This window comes from Drosophila miranda, chromosome XR, assembly GCF_003369915.1.
Source record: "Drosophila miranda strain MSH22 chromosome XR, D.miranda_PacBio2.1, whole genome shotgun sequence".
Taxonomy (NCBI): Eukaryota; Metazoa; Arthropoda; class Insecta; order Diptera; family Drosophilidae; genus Drosophila; species Drosophila miranda.
Genome location: NC_046674.1, coordinates 18,798,538 through 18,815,864, shown reverse-complemented (window position 1 = coordinate 18,815,864; position 17,327 = coordinate 18,798,538). Strand labels below are relative to the sequence as shown.

At 46.2% G+C, this 17,327-nt stretch overlaps 4 protein-coding genes across 6 annotated transcripts; 1 reads left to right on the top strand and 3 right to left on the bottom strand.

Annotated features, from left to right (window-relative positions):
• Positions 1 to 519: 519 nt before the first annotated feature.
• LOC108151454 (transmembrane protein 184B) lies at positions 520 to 7,297 on the bottom strand. 2 transcript variants are annotated; one of them, XM_017280073.1, is made up of 8 exons: positions 7,208 to 7,297; positions 3,744 to 4,011; positions 3,504 to 3,669; positions 3,179 to 3,437; positions 2,769 to 3,108; positions 2,597 to 2,671; positions 2,450 to 2,534; positions 520 to 1,233 (listed from the first exon to the last, which is right to left on the bottom strand). In XM_017280073.1, exons 2-8 carry the CDS (start codon positions 4,008 to 4,010, stop codon positions 971 to 973), a joined length of 1,455 nt encoding a protein of 484 aa, XP_017135562.1. In that variant the 5' UTR covers position 4,011; positions 7,208 to 7,297; the 3' UTR covers positions 520 to 970. The 2 variants fall into 2 exon arrangements, with proteins under 2 accessions (XP_017135562.1, XP_017135564.1); XM_017280075.2 differs by lacking the exon at positions 520 to 1,233 and adding an exon at positions 1,376 to 2,218.
• Positions 5,113 to 7,297, bottom strand: LOC108151457 (40S ribosomal protein S6-like). The gene is made up of 2 exons (XM_017280078.2): positions 7,208 to 7,297; positions 5,113 to 6,042 (listed from the first exon to the last, which is right to left on the bottom strand). Exon 2 carries the CDS (start codon positions 6,016 to 6,018, stop codon positions 5,287 to 5,289), a length of 732 nt encoding a protein of 243 aa, XP_017135567.1. The 5' UTR covers positions 6,019 to 6,042; positions 7,208 to 7,297; the 3' UTR covers positions 5,113 to 5,286.
• A 395-nt stretch (positions 7,298 to 7,692) lies between these two features.
• Positions 7,693 to 17,319, top strand: LOC108151451. Of its 2 annotated transcripts, XM_017280069.2 has the most exons (4): positions 7,693 to 7,911; positions 10,035 to 10,196; positions 13,632 to 13,996; positions 14,236 to 17,319. In XM_017280069.2, the coding sequence occupies exons 3-4, from the start codon at positions 13,854 to 13,856 to the stop codon at positions 17,300 to 17,302; spliced, it is 3,210 nt and encodes a 1,069-aa protein (XP_017135558.1). In that variant the 5' UTR covers positions 7,693 to 7,911; positions 10,035 to 10,196; positions 13,632 to 13,853; the 3' UTR covers positions 17,303 to 17,319. The 2 variants fall into 2 exon arrangements, with proteins under 2 accessions (XP_017135558.1, XP_017135559.1); XM_017280070.2 differs by lacking the exon at positions 10,035 to 10,196.
• LOC108151455 (rho GTPase-activating protein 17) lies at positions 8,206 to 9,567 on the bottom strand. The gene has a single exon (XM_017280076.2). The coding sequence runs from the start codon at positions 9,553 to 9,555 to the stop codon at positions 8,206 to 8,208; it is 1,350 nt and encodes a 449-aa protein (XP_017135565.1). The 5' UTR covers positions 9,556 to 9,567.
• Positions 17,320 to 17,327: the final 8 nt, after the last annotated feature.

Below are 17,327 nucleotides of genomic sequence, written 5' to 3'. Positions count from 1 at the left end.
ACTTTTCGATTAATTCTTTTCATAAGACGAAAGCCCGCCAAGGAAAAAAATTCAAATATTATATACATAAATTAGTTTTTGGTGTATTTTGTGACATTTAATTTATTTTCATTTCATATTATTAACGAAAAAATGTACATAAAAACGTTTCTGCTTTGGTTTAACTTCAATTCTCTTCTCACTTTCTCCCCTCCCTCCACATAATTATACATAATTTGACTTTTTCCTATGGTTTTCTCTGGCCCATGCACACACACGTATTTATTTGATGAGAAGCCTGGCTATATATCAAAATACTGTTGGGACAATCCTTTGGAGCTCTTGGAATATCTGTTTGTACAGGGTAAAATTCTTTTATACATTTTCGTGTCCGGAATGGGGATTCAACATTCATTCACCTAATTATCTTCCTTCGTCGCGTAGCCAACAAATTCGCTCTAAATATGTTTTTTTTTTTTTTTTTGTGTTTGTGTGTTAATTATGCATTAAAAATTAGCCCTTTGCTTATAAATATATTCTCATTTTTTCTGGTTTTACTTGTATTTGTTATTGTAGAAGCAGCCTGTAGACGGTTCGTGAGACGCAAGAAGTGCAGTTTCTGTTAATATTTTTTTGATTTTTGTTCAGTTTTCAGTTTCATTTATAGCTTTATCGCTTTTACAATAATATTGTTGGACAATTTACAGAAGAGATGCTCTACATATTGTATAAATGGAATACAAGTACAAAAAAAGTTCATTGCACGCACACACACAGAGACTCACACGATTCGTGATTCGTGTGGGCTACAATCATTAATTGCCTATAGGGTTTTAATGCTCTCTCTTGCTGTTTTTGTTGTTGTTGTTTTTTTTTCTTTGCTACTTAAGATTATTGTACAAGCAATCAAAAATCAATTCGAATCAAAGAGAATACAACAGATAAATTCAAATATATAAAAATGATCCTTGAAACTCTATTGTTCCTTGTTCTACTGGTACTCATCGTCGCTGCTTAGCAGCATGGTCTTCTCATTGTAGTTCTGGCTAATCGTTGCCACACGCTGTCCCCCCGGTGCGAATTTCCTTTGGTTTCCCAGCGTCTTTGAGGCCAGGGGTCCACTGGCCACTGCGTTGTAGCCACCGCTGGTCGGCTGCTGATGCTGTGAGGCCTCCTGCAATGCTCCACCGCCGCCAGAGTTCGGATCGTCGGGATCGTAGCTGGAGACGCGTATGCCACGCGAGTTCTTGCCACCTGAGGTCAGAGGGGTTAGGGAGCTCTTAATCATAGGCTACATATGTATGTATGTATTTCTATGTATGTACAAGAAGAATCATATCATTCGAGTCGAGTCAAGTCAAGAGAAACATGCAGCAGGCAGAAAACAAGGCAAAAGTCAAGCTTATTTGTACATTTATTTTCTAGATATTTTATACAATTTGATTTAAAGATTTAAACATTTACAAAGAAACACGAAATATATAGACGAAAGCACGACAAGAGCTTAGGGTTTGAGGTCTATCACAAAAGGGAGGGGAAAACAAAGAGAAACTAAAAGAAAACTCTGGGGTTTTTGATTTTTTTTTTTTTTTTTTGGTATCTTTTGAGCGAAAAGTAAATGCTGCCTGAAGGGGTTCGGGTTGGGGTTGGGTTGGGAAAACGGAATCTACTGCCATACAATACAATATATGTATGTAATAAAATCATTTGTTTACGTATATGTATAATAGTTTACATATTATTGTTGGTTTTTGTTGTTGGTATGTCATCAGAAGGTCATTTAAACGTATATGCTAACATTTAAATAATTTGTTTAAAAAAATGCTTAAATTTAAGAGTTTTTAAAAATAAGAAATACAAAAAAGTACACAGACGGGGCACGAACACAAAACAAAGTTGAATGGTTAGAAGAGGGTGGGGATGGTAGGGTCATCCCTAAGGCATTTTCTGTTGCAGCTTTCAGCATTTGATTGTGTGTTTTAGTAAGTAACTAGGCCTAGTACGTATCTCTCTCTCTGTCTCTCTTTCATCATCTGTAAGGCAACTGCAGTGGAGGGACATAAGCTATAAGTACAGTTTTGTATTTTGCTTCATTTCGTATTGTGTCCGTTTTTAGTGTTTTTTTTTTTTTGGATTATGATTTTTTTTTTTTTTTGGTAGCGAGCATCGCTAGAGTTTTGCTTTTGCTTAATTTCGTATACATTTTAGAGCTTTTCGTAACGCTGCGCCGAGGTTACTTCTGCAAAAGATAAGAAAAAACAAGAAAAAAAGAAACAAAATAGTGAAAAAACATAACGCAAATGGAGGGAAGAATGTCAGGCAAACAAAACGAACACAGAAGTAAAGATAAGAAGAAAATGTAGAAGAGTAGAAGAATAGAAGAGCAGGCACATAAACGAGCACACCACACATAACGAGTGAAAAACCAAAAAAAAAAGAAAGGAGAAAGTGGGGCGGCTTCAAAACGCACCTGAACTGTATTGCGTGTACTGCTGATATTGCGGATGGAAGTTGTGTATAGCATCTGTCATAATATCCTTTGGATTCATGGTTTCCTGGCGAGACGAGAGAACACTTTCAATTATTGGCAATTGCAAAGGGGCGTTTCGAATCATACCTTTAGACTGCTAGAAATCGACTGCATGGTAACAGAACGCCCATGGCCATCGCTAATGCAGCTGCGTGCATATACCTAAAACAATTTAAAAGGGAAATGAAATACTTATCAAGTAGAAATTCCACATTTTACACGTTCTATGGGGCTTTATCTTATCGGCATTGCCACATACCTGATAGGGGAACGCATAGCGCAGCGCAATCGCAGCGAAAAGCATTTCAATGCATATGAAAAAGTTCTGATAGCCGGCCGAAACAGTGCCCGCCTCTGTGGCCACAGTGCCCGCACTGTCCACAATGGGCGAGATCACATTCGCCTTCTCCAGTATGGCCAGGCCCACGCCCTGCCAAAACGACAAGAATATCACCGATTTGATGGTGCAGAACTTCAAGACGGGCTCGAACGGAGTCAAAAGATCACGTGTGGCAAAGTAAAACAGATACAGTCCATACAGGGCAAGCGATACGGAAATGTTGTAGATGATTGTGATGTAAATATAACCACCATCGGCACTGAAAGAGAGAACAATAGGAGAGTTATAGTGGCGTCTCTTTTGTTTTGGTGCTGCCGCCTCCATCATACCTCCAGTCACCATCATGATAGTGCCCAAAGGCCTGCAGAAATATAATGATAAACGCCACCAGTGGCTTTACCAAACAGAATTGCAATGTGGCCTGCTTGCAGAAGCGCAGGAAGCCAATCGTGTAGGTCTTGCCCTTCAGGCAGCAGGTGCCGTACAAACAAGAGGTCTTGATGGGTTTACCACGTATCTCCGACATAATATTACCCTCGCCGCCGAGGTATTCATAGCACAGCGACAAGAAGTTGTAAATGACAAAGGCTGTACGGGAATAAAGGATACAAGAGATTAGCTTTCAAGAAACAGGCACTCAGCAGGACTACTGACCTTCGTAGCAATCTCTTACTGTGAAAAAGTATATATAGACATTATCCGAGTTGAAGAACAACAAACTGATCCACGAGTATGTCGCATAGATGGGCACAATGAACAGTATGCGTACAATCCACCGCTGCTCCTGAGGATTTGTGTACCAGCGCAGATGCTGATAGATCTGGTGCGGAAGGACAAAGGCAGGTAAACATTAGCCAAAGGTATAGGGGATAGGTATAATCGTCAAGCACTTACCTGTTGACAGGTGATGAATAGTGCGGCCCATACACAGACACCCGCTAGCACCTGGGCGGTCTTCGTTTGCAGGAATATCCCATCGCCCACGTGGAGCAGTGGCTCGAGGGGCGCACTCATTGGATCCTTCACCTGGACAACGTAATTGGTATTGGGTTTCACTGTTGTTGTGCTTGTTGTTGATGTTGTCACCGTTGAGTTGCTAGCAGCCAAGCTGCTGCTGGCATTTAGAGCCGCCTCAATGAGACTGGCGGCCGTTGTGCTCATGCTGGAAGTACAGGAGGCAATTTTATTGTAAGGTGGGTATTTCCAGATGAATTACAGCGAAAATGTACTCCAAATATGATTAGGGCTAGGCAGATTAGACAGCTCGAGCAAGGCGGCAACTGTTTACATTCTCGTTTCGACTTTCACACGAACATCGTTTCGAAACAACGACGAGGCGAGGCGAGGCGACGCCAGGCCAGGCCAGGCCAGACACTGGCTGTGTGGCAGGCACGCCATGGCAACCATCAAGAGAACTTGCAACAATGTTTGTGGACGAATTGGGTCAACAACTAAAAACGAAATAGAGAATGTGGAGCAGAAAAGCAGCGACAGAAAGCAGAAAGGGTGGTTGGGCTGGATGGATGGGCGCGCATTAGATCATCACGCAATCCAATATTAATAATGGACTTTGGGACGAGCACAAGAGTTATGCCACCTGTCTCAGGGTCACTCCCAGGCGCTCCATATCGATTGGCACAGCGGGCGAGCACAATCAGTAAATAGGCATGAAATAACCATTATATACTCGCATCCATTGAATATTCACAATTGAAACACCGAATCGATGCACCACTCGGCGAGAGGAGAGTTCATTCAACTGGAATCTTTGGGTGGGCGGTCCGAAATCCATGGAAAGCTTTTCTGGGGAGACAGCAAGATCACTGTGCAGTTAATGAGGCGTACCAAAATAGCTTCGGAGTCCATTGAAATTGATCGGAATGAGGCAGAAGCGAAGGAAAGCACTTTAAATGGCACATGTGTGATACATGGAGGGAAACATATGGTAGTGCTGGTAAACATCACAATAAAAACATTTGAAATGCCGTTAATTAGACTAAGAAAAAGCATATACCAATTGGCAGTGCTGAAAACAGTCATAAAACAAGACTAAATTACAAGCTTACACAATATAGAATTTTAAAAAATCCCCCCCATCCCCATTTTCGATTACTGGATAGAAACACCAAAAAGTTACAGAATTAAATGAAAACCCTACTTTAAAACCGTTCCACGTGGCAGGAAAGCCGCAAATGTAGTGTGGGTAAAGTAACAGAGACAGTAGCCAGTGTTGCAAAGCTTAATTCAGCTTAAAGCACGTGGCCAGACATGAAATATGACTTTACTACAAGAAACACGACGAACGCTACAGCTACAACGTGAAACCACCAAACGCAAACTCCTTTTTATTTATTTAAGGTCTCCTTCTTTAAGAAATAAAGCTGATTTGTTTGTTGAGAGATCATAAGCGATTTTAAATGGGGATGGATCCACTCGTCTAGGCCGAAGTTGAGGAACGGCGTTCGGAGAGCGAACGACGACGCTTCTGCGACTGGCGGCGAGCCTTCGACTCCTTCTTGCGAAGGGCCAACAATTTGGCATACTCGACGGCCATGGCCTTTTCTTTGGTCTTGCGCGTTTTGCGCTCGGCAATGAAGTGGCGCTTGCGCTGCAACTTGGCGGGCGTGATCAGACGCTGTATCTTGGGGGCCTTGGAGGTGGCCTTCTTGTTCTCCTTGGCCGGCAGCTGGCGGCGCACCACATAGCGACGAACATCATCTTTGTTGGACAGATTGAACAACTTGCGAATCTTGCTGGCACGCTTGGGACCCATGCGACGCGGATGGGTAATGTCCGTGAGTCCAGGAATGTCGTTTTCGCCCTTGAAGACGACCACCAAAGCCAGCACCGAGATGTTCAAGTTGACGATGCAGCCGCGCACGGACTTGCGCCTGCGCTCGCCATCGCGACGAGCACGATAGCACGGTTGGCCATCCTTCAGCAGCAGACGAACACGCTCCGATGTCAAAATGCCCTGCATCATGGGGAAGCCCTGCTTGTCGTTGCCCCCGGTGATGCGCAGCACATAGCCCTTCCACTCGGGGCCAAGGGGATCGGCATGAACCAAAGCGCCCATGCGCTTGTCGTAGAAAATACGCAACGAGTGCTCGTCGACTACCACAAAGAGCTTCTGGGTGCCTCTCACCGGATACGAAATGTTCAACTTCATCTTGATTTAAGCTTTTTCTTGATGCTGAATGTTCGGAAAAGAGCAGAGTAGACGCTGTGAAAACTTGTTCTCGAATATTCTCGGGAATGATGCGACGATTTTTATAAAAGGTTTAATCAACACTGGTTTCTACAAGAGTACTACTCAACACTGGTTAGGTTACTATTTAGGTTAGGTTACTACAGGGATAACAACTGTGTTCTACAGTGATTGGTACTATTTTCTACCAATACCAACGATGTTTTCTACAGGGAATACAGGGGTTTCAACAATATACGTACAAAATCACTTAAATTACTACTCCAGATAACGCATACGTAAGGCTCGGACATGAGTCACGAGCTCGGGGCCAACGCCGAATCCCAATCATGATGATGGCTTTTCAGGCGCACACACAAAAGGCGATAAACGAATGAATTTGCGTACCAATCTCGCGACACTCGAGGCCACAGAAGCCACCACACTGCACAAAAGCAGAACCAACAACAAGTTGCTGCCGTCGAAGATACACAGAAATTGGCAGATGGGAGATGGGAAATGGGAGATGGCGCTTCACTCCCACACTCACCACACACTCAGTCACCATAGAGCCAAGCCAAAAAGAGGGAGCAAGAAAAACAAACAGACAGAGTGGCATATATTGAAAAATGCGAGGGGGAAGTCGCAAAAAGAAGTTGAAAAATCAGTCAGTGTTAATTACATATTTGTACAGCTGTGAAGAGAGAGAGACAGAGAGATGGAAGATGGAAGGGAGGGGGAGACAGAGTGCGCTTTGTGGGGCTTCAGCTTCAGAGCCACTTAAATTGATTTTCGAGCTGTCAAAATATTGGTAAAACGAAGACTCGAAATGCCAGCCATATGCGACCTTTGTGGGAGACTCTTCCGAAGAGGTGCTTATCAACCCCCCCACACACACACTCACGCACACGGGCACTGCTTTGTGGCTGCCACAGATACACCACCTGTCTTATCAATGCGAAAATTAGTTTAAGTAACAACACACACTCAAAATCTCTGGAAACTGAATCCCGTTTCTGTAATTTCGTCATCGAAATTGGTTATTTTTACCCAAAAAAAAAAACCTGACATTTCAGGGAAAACAACTTTTTCACACACTCGCACACACACAGACACAAACAGACGAAACTGTTGTTTGCACTGCAGCAGATATTAATTAAATTTACATTACCTTTTTTAAAAAACAACTCTCCACGATTGGCGCTGGCGCTTGCGTTTTTCCCAGTGCAAAAATTCCTTTAAGTTTTCGCTTTGCTTTAGTTTGTGCGTGCACTCTTTTCTATCGCAATTCTCGGGATTTTTTTTGCGCGTCGCCCACTGACGTCGACGTTTAGTTGTGTGCGGACTGCGTCTGGAAAAGCGTTCGTTATGCCCGAAAACGAAAGCGAAAACCAAGGCAAATATTTAATACGTGATTAGTGCACTCGTTGCAAGGTCTTTACACAATTTCTGTAATTATTTATGCAGTTCAAGTGTGTGAAAACATTTGATGAAAGCAGGAGCAAAATAAATGGAAATTACGCACGATATGCATTAGAGGCGGTGCAAAACCATCGATTGAAGTATCGGCCCACTATCGATGGAATTTCCACTTATCGCACCAAACCAAACCGATGTTTTTGCAACCCTGTGTATCGTTGGGTATATATATCGATAGAGACAATCGTGGTTGGCAGCCATGTTTTTTCTATCACTGTCACAATTCGGAAATTACAGCATTTTTGTTGTGGGAAATTCTAGACTTCACATTGAATAAGCAATAGAAATTAACCGAATAAATATATAGCGCTTGCAGCAAAACCGAACCCTAATTGTCTTTGTGCATTGGCCCCTCGAATAAGTTGCGTATTTGTATGGTTTCCCATTTGGTGTGAGGTGAGTAAAAGTTCATTGAATAAATCGTACTCGTACGGCGTCCAACACACAACAGGAGCACCCCAACGACCAGGGCGTTTAATATCTGAGTCGCTGACCAAAAAAAACCTTGTTATTAGTGAAAGTAAACTAAAAATTCATTCAAGTGAAAAGTAGTGAAAATGCGCAGGCCAGCAGCCCCGCTATTGATTTTTTCATTCTGGCATAGTATAATGTGTTGTGTTTATTAGGAAACTCTCTTGATGCTTAAGTTAAGGTACAGTTTTTAGACCCGAATATATATGTAGTTTGCGGTCAATACTTTAGGCCACGTGAACGCAGCGTGTTTGGACGATTTGGGCCGCCACCGCCTCCAAAGATGCCAGAGCGGAAGCTGGGCGTTTGCTGGGGCGGCGAGCCTAGCGGTGGCGAAGGTGACACCGGTCCCCGACTGATGCCAAGGCCATTGTTGCGCAGCCTCGGCGCCACATAGGGCCGCTGGCTGGTGGAGATCCCATTGGCGACTGCCGGAAGAGGCGGCAGTATTCCACCACTTGGCTGCTGGGGCTGGGGCTGCGGCTGCTGCTGAAACGGAGGCTGCGTCTGTGGCTGAGGAGGAGGATTGCCAACGGGCGGCACAATCGAGTTTACCGAGGAGTAATTAGGCGGCTGTTGAGGCTGAGGCTGCTGCCCCTGCGGCTGTTGGGGCTGTGCCGGAGCCTGTGGCGGAATCTGCGTCTTCTTCGTAAGCGACGGTGCCAAGTAGGGATGATTGCCGCCTCCTGTGCCACTGCTATTGCTCTGCGGTATGTCGTAGGTGCGTCCCGAGGGCGTCGTCACCTGGTAGCTAATACCCCCAGGCGGAGGAACGCATGGCTTGGAGTAATCGTAGCCATTGGGCACTGCCTGGACATAGTTGTCAAAGTACTGCGTCACCTGGTGCATGGGCGTCGAGTAGTTGACGGCTATTAGGGACTCGCGTGTCTTCAGGCGACTCTCCATGGATGCGCGTGCCTGGGCCGCCTGCAGACGTAGGATATTCGCCTGTTTAATGTGTGGCAGCAGCTCGGCATCACCCTTGATCTTCTCCACCACTGCCTCATCGCTGTCACTGTTGCTGGTGCTAGTGCTACCGCTACCGCTACTACTGCTGCTGCCACTACTCTCGCTCTGCTCGCTGACGGCCTTCCTGGTGGTCGTCTCCTCTACGGGCTTGGGCTTTGGCTTGGGTTTGGGCTCCGTTTCCAGTGCCTTCTTCGGTGCCTCGTCGGGCTTCTTGCGATTAACAAACTCAAACAAATCGTCTATATCGGGGACATCGGGCAGGGCCCCATAGGAGTCAAAGTTATCACGAAATGCACTCGCCCAATCCTCGTTCTGATGCAGTGACGGATCGATGGCCAGCTTCTGCTGCTGCCTCTGCACTTCACCGCCGACGCCACCCACATTCTTGATCACGGTGATGGTCTTGACTCGTGTCCCCTCTTTGGAATCAATATTGGTGGCCGCATAGCTCAGGCTAAGGTCCCGCTTTGCCGGCTGCGGATGCTCCAGCCCCACATCGCCGCCTGCCTTCTGCTGCTGCAATAGTGTTTGCGGGTATTTAATGCTGATTATGGTGGTTCCATGGACGCCAACAAGCATTAGAAGGCCCAAGGCGGCCATTGTCTGAAAGCAGGGAACCTAAACCATCATTATGTTTTAGTTTTCTATCTGAAAAATCTTTCTTTTCTGTTTTCTTTTTTGCAATTTGAATCGATCTTTGGGTTTAGTAAGGCCCTAGAGAGATTGGGGGTTGGATTTTGGCGTATTTTTTAGAAATACGATCAGTATCAATGGTATTTTAGGAGTCTTAGCTTTGATTGCCTTGCGATACTTTAGTTTTTCAGTCGTAAAGACCTTAAGAGATTATAGGACAATAAAATAGTGGATCTATATTTGTCTAATCGGTTCATTTTAATCACGATAGCTATTTTTTTTTTGTCATTCGCATAGATCTCTGGGTTAGTAAGGCCCTTGAGTGGTTCCACAAACATTAGTCTTCTATTTTATATTTGCTATTATATTTTAATGTGTTTCTCATCTTTCTCATGCCTACTGGAGTTCTGTGTTCATCTAATCTGGTTTTAAATTGTGTATTTCAGAGAATTCCCTTAGAGAGGAAATATAAATGATAACGCAAGTGTGGAATATATGTACATGTGTATAAAGAACTATCAAAGGGTTTAACAACTGAATGATTGATTGTGGCGGACATTTATTGCAAGAACTAAAGATTAGGTGCAAATCTAATAGGAAATAAAACAGTAAGTTGCTCTTCATTAACCCCAAAAACATTTGTGATTTTCCTGAGTGATTTGTGATCCTTAAAGTGCTTAAAGGATCGCTTCGAAAAGCGGGGTTAATCACAGATTGGACAAAAAAAAAACATCACAGTCCATAGCTTGAGGCACACATCGATCAGTCACACTCACTGTGCGGATTCTCATTGCTTTAATCCTTAACGATGCATGCGATCGATCAGTCGATGCGATCAACGATTCAATCAATTCACGGATCACAGAGCTACTGGCGATGACGAGATGATTAACACCGACTTCGGAGACGGTTACGCGGTCAATTCGTTGGTGTTACTGCCAGGCCATATGGCCAACAATGCTTTTTATATAGCCAAGCGGAAGGAGTCGCTGCCGACTGTTTGTGAGGAGTGTGAAGTGGAGTTTTGGGTTTCCTGAAGCGCCGCGCTAATAGACGACAGCAGCAGCTCCCCGACTCTTAATGTCTTTGACATCGAAACACTGACAAACCGATCGGTTCGGAACGGATCGGATCGGATCAGGCTTCATGCACTTGCTCCTCCTGCTGTCTGCTGTCTGGTGTCTGCTGGCTGGCTCTGTGTTTGTGTTTTGGGTCGATCGAGTATCGAGTCTTGAGTTGCAATTGAATTTAAGCTGCATAATAGCTTTCCCATTACGAACCAAAGCAAAAACAACAACGGGTTATTCGTGGCATTTCTTTTTCGGGAAAGCAGTTTGCATGGTGTCCCCCGGTTCAGCTAATTGAATGCGTCTCTTAATGAGGAAATCGGAGCCGACTAATGATCATGTGGATGAATGGAGGAATGATCATGGTGGATCATGCCACAGCCTCCATTTGATGGGGGCGTACCAATAGGTAGGGACAACTCTTCCATCTTCCCCTTTCGTGTCTGTGGAAGATCATGTGCGAAGGTCACCCGCCACCGTCGCCTCCTGGGTAAGTGAGCCACAGACCCATTCAGATCTTCCTCGAGTGGAGTTTTTTTTTTTTCGCCTGGGAAAACGACTCACAGCTGATTGGAAAAACTGGTCTCGTCTTATGCAATACCCTAAACAGACACCTGGCCCCAGACCGTAGATTATTGTCATGAGAAAATGCGAGATTATTCGCGAATGGTGTAACCCGAAATGTGTGCAGGCGAATCCACCGATAAATATCAGTAGCAGAGAGGCTTTTCCACTCAGGAAGTCCTCGTATAGCCACAAACAAAGATTTGCTTGTATCGGAAATGAAGAATCGGGAGGTAGAGAGATCTATGGGATCTCTAAAGACGGAGCTCAGACCTTGGCGTATTCTTTAAGCTGTTCGAGAGATATGGATCCATGGCCTGATGCTTTGAATAGGGGAAACCTCTATTCTGGAGAATGGTAATTCAAGAAAAATTAACTAATATGAAATCTGAGGATTCTGATCATAGGTCTGGCTAAGACTGAAGTTTTATTCTGAAATATAGTTAAGGAAAATGAATAATTAGAGTTGGAAAGCATTGTTTCTTCTCTGACATATTGCTTATATTCAAGACTCGAAGAACTTGATACCTAAAACTGCTAATCGTTTGATAGAAATCGATTATTTTACTGCCTGACGCTATAAATTAAGGGAAAATATTACAACATTTTGCAACTTTCCAGTGGGAAAAGGAAATGAATTGGTGAATGTGTGGAAACCCTTTCAGCAAAACGAAAGGCCAGCAACTTTCTTTATAATAGTACTTGAACATCTTGCAAAGATATTGATCTATAAGTACCCATGATAGATCACAAAATGGTCTGTAATTTCATTGCCTGACGCTATAATTTAATGGAACAACTGGGTACTCTACTCTGAAAAATGGTAATCAAAGTATTCGGATTCGATTCTAATCATAAGTGTGACTATAGTCGGTAGTCGGAAATCAAAAAATTTTCGTGCAGGATATTGGAAATAAAACATTTTGGTCGATAGATTCCGTTTGAATCTCTGAAATCCATTTAGTATATAGTTTTTAAAGATATTTCCACTGTCCAAACAGATCTTGATATGATATGGCATAAATTAATGGAGATCGATCGCATTTGTAGGCATCAAATATCTATTTCATTCTTTTGGGGCATAGTCTATAGTCTATAAATATTTTGGGTGAAGAATGTCATTTTTAAAACGAGGGGGAACGTTGTGAGTTGCTGCGGACACCGCAACTCTACGGTTATACCCGATACTAAGTCAGTATGGCTCTCCTCCGGCAGACGCCGCTAATATTAAACGACACGACAAGAAGTGCGTGCGAGAGAGACAGAAAATCAGTCTGAGCGTGACGTCGGGCGCTGCGTAGCCACTGCAAATTGATTTGTTCCTTTTGGCTACAAAAATGATCCGATCTGATCCAGATTCAGCAATCTGATAGATATGGTCATTATCTATGATTTTGCGTTTTTAGTTTTCTCGAATGTGCAATATTGTGGATGCAACAGATTTTCGTCCTTTGTGTGGGCGGAAGGGGGTGGGGCGAAATTTTGAGATACACGTTTTATAGTGAGATCTAACAGGAGTGCGGATACCAAATTTGGTTACTCTAGCGTTAATTGTCTCTGAGATTTGTGAATATCCCCAGATTTTCGTCCTTTGCGGGGGCGGAAGGGGGTGTGGCGAAATTTTGAAACAAACTCGTCTCGGTCCGATATATTAGGAGTGTGGATACCAAATTTGGTTGCTCTAGCTTTTGTAGTCTCTGAGATCTAGGCGCTAATGTTTTACTCTAAGCAAAGCCGCCTATGCTACGTGTGTGTTAGAGAGAGACAGGGCGAGAAAAAATGAAATTGTTTTCTTGATGCTGGCTATAAAAATAATACGATCCAATTCAGATTCCGCAGTCTTAAAGATATGGTCATTCTCTACAATTCTACGTTTTTGGTTTTCTCATATCTTTAAAATTGTGGATGCCACAGATTTTCGTCCTTTGTGGGGGCGAAGTTTTGAAATATTTTTGTCGCAGTGACATATCACAGAAGTCTGGATCCAAAACATCGTTGCTCTAGCTCTTATAGTCTTTGAGCACTAGGACAGACGGACAGACGGACGGACGGACAGACGGACAGACGGACAGACGGACAGACGGACGGACGGACAGACAGACAGGGCTCAATCGACTCGGCTATTGATGCTGATCAAGAATATATATACTTTATGGGGTCGGAAACGATTCCTTCTGGACGTTACACACATCCACTTTTACCACAAATCTAATATACCCCAATACTCATTTTGAGTATCGGGTATAAAAAAAAAATATTAAAAGGAAATAAAAACAAGGCGAAACGTTTTTGTCGAGGCACAGGGCACGTGGTAGCAACGTCGGGCATGATAGTATTAATATTTAACTAATGTTCCTCTAACTTTTCAACTCGTTTGTCATAATATCCACATGTCTTCCATTCTTCTTACAGACCGAATCTTGCGATTATTGAAAGGAGTCTGTGCTCTCTGAAGACCTCTAAAGCTATTTGCCAGAGCTGCGGATAAGCGATGGAAGAATCTCTGACAGAGCACACAACGAATGGTCATTGATAGTCGGATAGGACCAGAGATACGTCTGTCTCTCCACCTGTCTAGCTCTCGGTGAAAAGAAAGAAATAAATTTCAAGTTGCAAGTTAATTGATTGATCAAGATGAGTGTGATTATTCGGTTACAAAATCTGCCGTGGACGGCAAATGCCCGCGACATACGAAATTTCTTCACGGGCCTCTCGATACCAGAGGGCGGTGTCCACATAATTGGAGGCGAGATGGGCGATGCTTTCATCGCTTTCAGGTAGTTAGCCCACAAAAAAAAAAAAAAAAAAAAAAAAACAAAAAATGTAGTACATTAAGTAGATATCTAAGTAGTACGGAGGCGCGTGCTCTCAGAGCTCCTGGTGGATTCAGGAGGGGGGTTCCAGTGCCGTCTCTTCATACAAAAACCGACAATGCTTTGAGAATTCCTAGCCTCATTTGTTGCTTCTCTTTCTCCCTTTCTCTCTCTTTTTTCCACCCAAAACAAACAACCTTTAGTACCGATGAGGATGCCCGTTGCGCCATGCTGAAGGATCGCGAGAAACTCATGGAGATCCAGGTGCGCCTGCTGCTTTCATCGCGCGCTGAAATGCAAAAGGTCATCGAGACGGCACGCACACAAGTCGTTGCCCCGGCACCAGTGCCTGTGCCCGTGCCCGTACCCATGCCAGTCCCTGTGGCCACACCACAGCCACCGATCATTGGTGGCCTAAACAGTTTCCTCAGCCAAAGCCAGAGCAAGGCTGAGGTTCCCTCTTTTCTGGCCTACCAGCAGCAGGCCGGCATTGTCCTAGCGGAGGTCACAGGCGGCAGTGCCAGTGCCAGTGGCAGCCAGAATCGCCGCCAGAGCCGCAGTCGTAGTCGCAGTAGATCCTCCAGCTCTGAGGACAGCGATTGTGAGCTGCGTGAGCGAGAACGCGAACGTGAAAGGGAGCTTGAACGTGACCGAGAGCGTGATCGTGCTATCCGTAAGCGTCGCTTAGAGCGTGGCGATAGCAATGAGCGCGAGCTAAAGCTTCAATCCAGCGGCTTGAGTGGTATTGCTGGCGGTCTGTCGCCCTGGGCCAATCCCCCGCAGACTACTGCCGCCGTGAGTCTTCCGGGACTGGGGAGTATTCAGGGCATGAGCATGGGAATGGGCCACGGCCTCGGCCTGGGCGTGCCATCCGTTCTGCCCTCGTTGCAGAACTATACGACCAGCAATACCACCAATAATATCACAAATAACTACAATATGAGCAGTGCCAATGGCCCGGCACCAGCCCCAGCACCGCCACTGGCCCCCGATGCACAGAAATTGATTGCCGCTCTGCAGGCGGCAGCCAGAGCAGCGTCCAACAGTCCTGCCCAATTGGAGGGACAGCAGCAGGCACAGGCGCTGGTGCAAGCGCAGGAGCCCGTTGCGTTTGCCAGTGTCAATCCGTATGCGCAGATCTATCCGCAGTTGTTTCAGCAGCAGCAGCAGGTGCTCCTCCAGCAGCAGACGGCAGCCAAGCTCTCGCCTTCTGTGGGCGGATCACCAGGTGGTGGAGGGGGCGGTCTCAGCCCTCGCGGCGGTGGCGGCATGTCCTCGGCGGTGGCCGACACCTGCTATGTGAAGATCAGTGGCATGTGCCAGAACACCTCTTACAGCGATCTGCGCAAGTACTTCCAGGGTCTCTATATACCCCACAATGGCATCAAAATCATGACTGTGAATGGCAGTCGGACTGGAGTGGCCTACATAGAGTTCTCGCGGGTGTCCAGTGCGCAGAAGGCGCTGCAGCGCAACAACACCATGTTCCGCGATCGCCAGGTGCAAATTGTGCCCATCGGGGATGCAGAATTCGAGCAGGCCGAAGAGAAATCGCGTAGCCAGCAGCACCAGCCGCCTCAAGATGTCGTTGGTCGCAATGCCGGCGATCGGGGTGGCGGCAGCCTGCCCAGCTTCAATGTCCTGTACGTGGAGGATCTGCCGCAGTTGACCACCGAGCAGGACATCATGAAGATGTTCTCCGCCACTTGCACCATTGTGGATATCCTGCTAGCGCCGTCTCCCAACAATCGCCGCGAGTTTGTGGCCTTTGTGCTGTTTGCACGCGAGACCGAGGCATTGTCGGCCCTGGAGGACACATCGCGGCATTACATAGGCTTCCGGCAGCTGCGGGTGCGCCCCAGCAGCCAGGCGGAGATGCTCCAGGCCAAGGAGAAGCAGCGTCGGGCCAACGAGCAGCTCTTGAAGGAAGAGGCCGACCAGCGGGAGGAGCTGCTCAAGGATCAGAAGAGGCGTCAGCAGGTGCAGGCGCAGCTCCAGCTGCAACAGCAACAGCAGCAGCAGCGCGAGGAGAGCGCCATGCAGGCGAGGTACAACAGCGATCCGCGGCGACGCAATGAGGATGACAATCAAATTCACGACCAGCAGCATCTACAACAACAACAACAACAACTACAGCTACAGCAGAATCACATGCAACCATTTGGCAACACTGGTCCAATGGGTAACGGTATAATGCCGTTTGTTGTCCAGCAGCAGCTGCAGCAATTGCAGCAACAAAACAGCGGCTCCAATTTTCCATTTAACAATAACAATAACAACAACCACATTATGGATAACCATAACCGCAACCAAAACCAGAACCACAATGGCGGAGGAGGAGGAGGAGGACCCATGGACGCATCGATTAATCGGTACCACAACGGTGGCGGTCCCTTTGGCATGCCCATTCCCCCCCAGAATGAGTCAGTGCGTCCTCCCCGCCAGGAGGATAATTTCGTGCGTATTCATAACTGTGAATATGCCACAAGGGTCAACGATCTGGGGGAACTCTTTTCCCAGGAGAATCTGCGCATCGAACACATCGAAATGCTGTTGAACGATCGCAATCAGAGCTCAGGTGAGTTCATTATCGAATTTGTCGATGGGCCCAATGCCAAGCAGGCCATTCGGGAGTTCCACAATCGGCGATTCCGTGGCCGTGGGCTGCGGGTGGTGGCCATCACGCCGCAGGAGATTGCGGATCGCATGAACAAGCCGTTTATGGACTATTTACCCGGGGGCAATGGGCCACGGCAGAGCGACAACGGTGGTGCCAGCGGGCAGGGGTCTGCACAGCCTACGTCTAGGCGCCGTGGTCCCAGTCGCTTTGACAACCAACAGCAACAGCAACAGCAGCAGCTGCAGGTGGATGAGGATAGCAACAGCTCACAAAAGCAGCATTTTAATCCGTTCGCCAGGCCAGATCCTCCCATCATCCCAAGCGGGGCCGGCAGTGGAAGCCTGTCGCCAGGACTGAATGTGTCCAACAGCAGCAGCAGCAGTTCTTTGATTCCCGACAAATTCAATCGTCCCGGCTGTGTGGTGGCCATGCGTAATGTCCCCTTTAAGGCTGAGCTGAAGGACATCCTACGCTTCTTCAGTGACTACAAGCTGAGTCCCGATGATATTATCCGCCGCTTCAACGACGATGGGAAACCCACCGGAGATACCAGGGTCGCCTTCGAGTCGCCGGCAGAGGCGCGCTCGGCGTACGAGTCGCGGCGTCGTAAGCAGATCTTCAGCCGCACTGTTCATCTAGATATTATATAGACGTTGACTGTTTGACCATATAGCT

Bases quoted from the DNA above. Each gene is read 5' to 3' on its own strand.
- LOC108151457 (XM_017280078.2), bottom strand. From the start codon at position 6,018: ATGAAGTTGAACATTTCGTATCCGGTGAGAGGCACCCAGAAGCTCTTT.
- LOC108151451 (XM_017280070.2), top strand. From the start codon at position 13,854: ATGAGTGTGATTATTCGGTTACAAAATCTGCCGTGGACGGCAAATGCC. The intron at 13,997-14,235 runs GTAGTTAGCCCA...AACAACCTTTAG, and splicing joins GATGCTTTCATCGCTTTCAG to TACCGATGAGGATGCCCGTT.
- LOC108151455 (XM_017280076.2), bottom strand. From the start codon at position 9,555: ATGGCCGCCTTGGGCCTTCTAATGCTTGTTGGCGTCCATGGAACCACC.
- LOC108151454 (XM_017280073.1), bottom strand. From the start codon at position 4,010: ATGAGCACAACGGCCGCCAGTCTCATTGAGGCGGCTCTAAATGCCAGC. The intron at 3,670-3,743 runs GTAAGTGCTTGA...CTTCCGCACCAG, and splicing joins TATTCATCACCTGTCAACAG to ATCTATCAGCATCTGCGCTG. The intron at 1,234-2,449 runs GTGCGTTTTGAA...CTCTGACCTCAG, and splicing joins GTACACGCAATACAGTTCAG to GTGGCAAGAACTCGCGTGGC.